Genomic DNA, 6000 nt, shown 5'->3' on the forward strand with positions numbered 1-6000 from the left:
CATCGGCACTTTTAAGTTTAGAAAGCATTTCAACATCTGATTTGAATTCCCATGACCACACTGTGAGGTAGTTAGAACAGGTATTATTCCTCCACTCATTTTTTGTCCTTATAAAGAACAAAAACAAATGGAAGCTAACATTTCGAGAACTCAAACAAGTTACTCAAGGTGACTTAAAACTGAGGCTCAGATCCAAGTCTCCTGACTTCTAAAGCAAGGCTCTTTCCCCAGTGCCAGCATAGGAAAGGGAGAAGTGGGTGGGCTGAGGAAAGGGGGATGCACAGGCTGAGAGGAGAAGGACAGGGTGCAGCAGCAAAAGGAGCCCAACACCATCTAAGCCAATTCCCTAAGGGACCTGTTTCTTACCGGAGGTTATGAGACTTCTTTTTTATTTCATTCCAACACAGATTCATGGCTGGTGGTTCCAGGGGTCCAGAGGCACCAACAGACCCGTTCAACAGCTTTAGGCTTAGGCAGGGAACCCCAGCACCATCTTGAGGAGGTGCAGGGCTGGTGACAACAGCTCTAACCTGGACAGAAACACAAACATCCTGTGATCCTTGAATTGTGCCACACCCTGGTCTGCACCAAGCCAAGGGTGAGAGAAGTGTGAACAAGGGGAGAGAAGGGCTGCTGCCAGGGTTCAGAAACGCTATTCTCTGTGTGTTCAGGGGTTGAGATGAAGAAAGACCCTGTGGTCCTGTTCATTGCCAGGTCTTCTCTTGGTACAGGTCAATTACATAGAACTGCTGCCTACTATTATTGTTACTCATTATTATAAATTTTGGCCCTAGGGAAAGGTTAACATTCCCAAGCTGGGACCCCACCCCTCAGGACCACTGCCCAGATGGGGTCTTGGAAGTACCTACATTAGGTAAGAAGCTGCACAGAACTGCCCAAATTCTGGACAACCATACCATTCCAGGTAAGCTGTTGGCTCATACTTCAGGGTCCTACAGTTTACTCAATCTTCTAGAAAAGCAAGCTGAGAAGTTTCTCCATAAAGATTTATAGAGGGAGTAGACTGGCAAGAGAGAACGATCAGTGATCTATGTCTTACTTCCCATATGAACCTTGGCTTTGATGTGTCCACCACCCTTCCCCACCTGTACTTCCCACCACAGTCAGGAAGCCTGGACACAGTCTTCAAGAGAACTGCTCATAAAGATGAGCGGAGGACTCTGACCAGAGTTGGTGGCCAAGAGGACAAGCCATGGAGCCTGCCAAAGTCTAGTCTTGAGCCCTCAGGCACATACTCTACTGCTTGCTCTCCTGGGCACTGGTAAGGCCCTATGGGGGGAATTGTGGGGTTTGGGGGAAGGGTGGTTATCCCAGATAGCCCCAAGGAAGGTAGCTACCTATAGCACAGTGCCAGAACTGCCCAGCCAAGGGGACGGAGCAGGCGGCGGGAAGGGGAATTGGAGGAGGAAATTAGCCTGGGCTGTTCTACCACAGACTAGAGAGACCCACGCCTGCCTACCTGCCTGTCTACACGCTTGCATTCATTTGGAAAGAAAATAGCCCTGCTAGTCAGTGGTTGAGACTCTTGTAGTCTCCCCTTGCCCCCAAACCATATGTCTTCCCCACACAAGACTCTCCAGACAATTTAGGAAACCAATTATCCCATTAAAATCATAGCCCACAGCCACACCGACAAAGGGAAGTGAAGAAGCAGTCAAGCTATGGGAAAAGCTCAGCACTCAGCCAGCCTGTAGCCCCAGGAGCTCACCCTACCTGTGCTGCCTGGGGAGTCCGTAGCAGGATCCGGCAGCTCCATGATCATCCCTCACCAGGAATCCAGACCTAGTGCCTGATGAGCCACAGACAGGCAGAATCCTGACAGGCTCTAAGCAAGCCCTCTCAGGGAGGCAGGCGGGGCTGAGCCAGGCCAGGAGGCGGGGGTTGTCACCCTGTTTGTTTACTGACCCCCCAGGAATCTGGAGGGGGCGGCTATGTCAGGGCCTGGTTGGTGAATCAGAGCTTTGTCTCTGGAGAATTCCGGTTCACTCCCAACTGGGCCTGCCACACCGGGGCCAGGATGGCCCTCTCAGGCTGGCAAGGATGGCAGGAGTGGGACTGGGCATTCCATGGTGCTGAGGAGGGGCATGCAGAGGGTAGCTTCTGTTGATTTATTTTCCCTTTCCATGGAAGACACAAAGGGGTCACTCTGCCTCTAGGCCCACCCCTCCCCTGAGGTGGAGGATAAGATCACACCACCTTGGTGACAAGCTTCTGGTAAGCAATTTCCCCAAGACATGATAAGAGGATGGGCTTGGAAAATAATCCTTGTCTTAGACTAAGTAAGCCTCCTTAGAGACAGCGAGGAAGGTTTCAGGGACAAAGGACATGGGATGGCAGCATCGAGAAGCAGGGGCAGCAGAATTCCTCTGAATGTGATTATCCTTGGGTGAGTGCAGAGGCCAGGAGATTTGTCAGAGTCCACTGTGAAAATAGAGGGGTGCTCTGCCCTGCCTTTGAGAGGTAGAGAGGAGTGGAGGGAGAGCCATAGCCCTCAGACCTCTCGCTGCACCCTGAGGCCAAAGGGAAATGGACGGTTTATGGGCATCCCATTGAACCTTCACAGGGGAGGGAAACGGGTCATTGGGATCCAGCAGTTCCATGTAGGCAGTCATTGCCAGGGAGGCTCCTGTGCCCTGCCTGTGCTACCCTGGGTGGGGGCAGGGGAAGGCCCTTTCCCATAAGCCACTGGCCTGAGGGGTAGGGCCCCTCCTGAAGTGGCCACTCTTCTCCTTTTCCAGCAGACTTGTCTGGGAAAAGGTTAACATTCCCAAGCTGGGCCCCCATCCATCAGCACTGAGGGAAAACACATCGTTTTCACCAATAAGTGTTCTGTTCCCATCCTCATTTATCTCCCACAGAGTCTTCTGGACTTTCCAACAGTTCCACATTGTTTCCATGCTGAGGCCCACCTACAGGAATAGTTGGAACAGCTGCCTGACTCTTTCTGGGGTTCTGGGGTGGAGCCAATCAGGGTGGCTGGGGGATGGCAGGGGATGGCAGGCCAAGAGCAGGGAGTTGCTCTACCTCTGGGCCATAGCTTCACTTGTGCTGGGTCCTCTGCACTGCGAATGCCCCAGCGTTAGCAACAGCCCCTTGTGACCCAGCCACAACCAAGCTGTCCTGACGCTGAGGGGAGCACCCACCGTGAGCTGGGCTCCACCCATGTCAGCTTTGCATTCCCTGCAGACTTCTTGGTTTCCTAAACCCCCACCCAGCTGCCATACTATTCTCCATCACCCTGCTCTCCCTCTCCTACTTCCCCATATACTCTCAAGTCACACCTAGCAGAGCCAGGCACACAATAGGCAAATGATGAATAGTAATGTTTTATTTCCCCTTCACTATCAATTGCCTTCTACTTCTGGCTTTTGCAGCCAGGATATTTGCTTCTTGCACCCCACTCCCTTTGAGGTTCTCTATCCATCCCTTGAATCTTTGAGAAAAAGGCTGCAGAAAAGGAAGAGAAACTGGATTGTGACAGAAGACAGAAGTTGGGCCATGCCATCGGCAATCACAAAATGAAGCCCTCAGGTTTCCCTGCCTACATGGTGGTGCTTGGTGGGGGTAGACAATGAACAGGGTAAGCCTTTTGGAAGGGCTCAGTTTCTCAATCCCTCAACCCTGTGAAAGTCCCACTCTAGGGAAGGGGTAGGTTAATGGGGGAGTCTACGTTGACCCTTGCTTTGAGAATATGTTCCAGGCAGTAATTTCTTTCTGGTTGGACGTGGGAAAATAGCTCAGGGGGACCTGACTCTAATGCCTCTCTGGACCTTGACTTTCCTTCATTACTGCCCCCAAAATGGGCTCCCCAGCATCCACATTCTCCATCCCCACTTCCTTTTTCCTCCCTTCTTCCTTCCTGTATATTCAACTGCTGCCTGCCCCCTAGCAGTGACTCAGCACTGCAGCCCATCTGTGAGGCTCCAGGGGACATAGCACTTTCTCACACTCCCATAGCCTCTGGACCCCAAAGTATTGTAGGGCAACCCAAAGTATGCTTAGGCATCTCCCTTCTCCAGTCAACTTTCCCGAGACCTCACTCATTGTTGGGAAAGGGGGCTGCCCTCCCTACTGTCTCACATACATCCTCTACCTGCTTACCAACATACACAGGCGGGCACATACACCACCACCATCACACTACTACGGGAGCGGAGAGAGAGAACAGGCAGATATGGAACTCAGGGAATTCTAAGTGGGGCTGAGCCAGGAGCTATGAAAAAGGCTAGGAACTTGAGAGGAAAAGCTGATGGCAGGAGAGAGACACCTGCAGAATATGGAAGGCATGCCACAGAGAAGCCAAGGCAAAGGAAGGTCCTGCCTTGTCCTAGACCATGCCCTGAAGGATCATACTCTTCTAGGACATTCCTGGACCTGTAACTCTTAGAAGCAGCCCCGCTCAGCTGCAGTGGGCCCTCTGAGCTGCTCAGCCCAATGCTCTTCCTTTCCCTATGCCCCCCCATAAAAGACATCATGAGTAATGAAGGATGGGCCCAATATATTCCCCACGCTATCCAAGGGATTACATGTATACAGAGAATGCCCCTGAGCCTTAGGAAGTGTGGGTACCCCAAGGATACACAGATCCTGTGTCCACTCTTTCTCCACAGGTCTTTCTTTTACTATCAGATTCTTACCTGAGGGTGGGGGCAGGTGCTTCGGAGGCTGCTGCTATGATGGAACTGGTCAGCTGCCTGCCAATCATGACATCGTGGGAGGGTATAAGGGCATCCCTGCATGACCATAGGTTGCATAAAAACCAAGGCTCATGGGGAGGTGAGGATAGGCAGTGCACCAGCTATTGATCATTAAGCACCTGGAAAATCAATACAGAGAGATTTCGAGTCAAGACCTAGAAAAGCCTATGAATCAAGCATCTACCCAGAGGTGGCTTGACCAGATATACAAATAAGTATTCAAAGCCTACTGACCTACCCAGGCCACCATGTACCATAAAAGACTTTATTTAATTATTGACCAAGGAAGCATTTATTGTTTACCTATAGTGCTTTGTGCTAGAGACATAAAGATAACTGCTGAGATATCAAAGCCTAAGGGTGGAGGTGGGGGAGACGGGTAGGGGAGGCAGTCATGTATGCTGATAATTATAATAAAATGTTACATAACAAATGCTAAAATCAAGAGTTTACCAAAAGGCTAAGGGAGCACACAGTGGGGAACAGCTAACACCGAGAATGTGCACATATTTCAGAAAGAGCACACTTCAGATGAGTCTCAAAAGATGAGTAGATATTTGCTTGTGCAGAGGAGAAAGGGAGAATGGCATTCCCAGCAGACGGATCCACCTGTTTGAAGGTGGATGTCATAAAAAGGCCTAGCATGTTCAGAGGACAATGTGATCAGTATGGTAGAGTTTAAGAGGCACAGAGATGAAAAGACATGGGGGCTTCCCCTGAGGAGTATCACATACAGACAGAACAAATGTGGAGAAAATAATGGCCATAAAGTGTTATTTGAGGTCATAATAGAAGTGTTTATGGGATGAAGTGAAGAGACTGATGAGGGAATCGTGAGTTCTATCTGGTCATGTCAAGAAAAGTCTCCCTAGAGGAAATGTGCTTGAGGTGAGTCATGAAAGAGAAACAGATTTGTCATTAGGCAGTGAAGGTTAAAAAAAAATACAAACATGAAAATTAAATGTATGGTGTGTTCGGTGTGACCAGAGTACAAGGTACGTGCCTTGTTGTGTGTAGCAGGAGATGAGGCTGTGGCCAGATTGGGCCATGCCTTGAATGACAAGCAGAGGATTGTAGGCTTTATCTTGCAGACAATGGGGAGGTACTGAAGATTTTAAGCAGAGAGTGACATAATGAAATTTGCATTTTATTTTATTTATTTTAGACGGAGTTTCGCTTTTGTTGCCCAGGCTGGAGTGCAGTGGCACGATCTCGGCTCACTGCAACCTCTGCCTCCCAGGTTCAAGCGATTCTCCTGCCTCAGCCTCCTGAGTAGCTGGGA

At 50.0% G+C, this 6000-nt stretch overlaps 1 protein-coding gene across 2 annotated transcripts in view; it reads right to left on the reverse strand.

Moving 5' to 3' along the window:
• The window catches only part of DRP2 (dystrophin related protein 2), a 55823-nt gene that overhangs the window by 27890 nt on the left and 21933 nt on the right, over positions 1–6000 (reverse strand). The window contains exons 3-4 of one of the 2 annotated variants that reach the window (XM_011964786.1): positions 4659–4837; positions 367–530 (exon numbers count right to left, since the gene is read on the reverse strand). In XM_011964786.1, the coding sequence (XP_011820176.1) occupies positions 367–530; positions 4659–4775 (281 nt within the window). In that variant the 5' untranslated portion in view covers positions 4776–4837. The remainder of the gene's footprint in view (positions 1–366; positions 531–4658; positions 4838–6000) is intronic. The other variant, XM_011964787.1, reaches the window with a different exon arrangement.

The sequence above is a fragment of the Mandrillus leucophaeus genome, unplaced genomic scaffold, assembly GCF_000951045.1.
Source record: "Mandrillus leucophaeus isolate KB7577 unplaced genomic scaffold, Mleu.le_1.0 Scaffold706, whole genome shotgun sequence".
In the NCBI taxonomy this organism is placed as follows: domain Eukaryota; kingdom Metazoa; phylum Chordata; class Mammalia; order Primates; family Cercopithecidae; genus Mandrillus; species Mandrillus leucophaeus.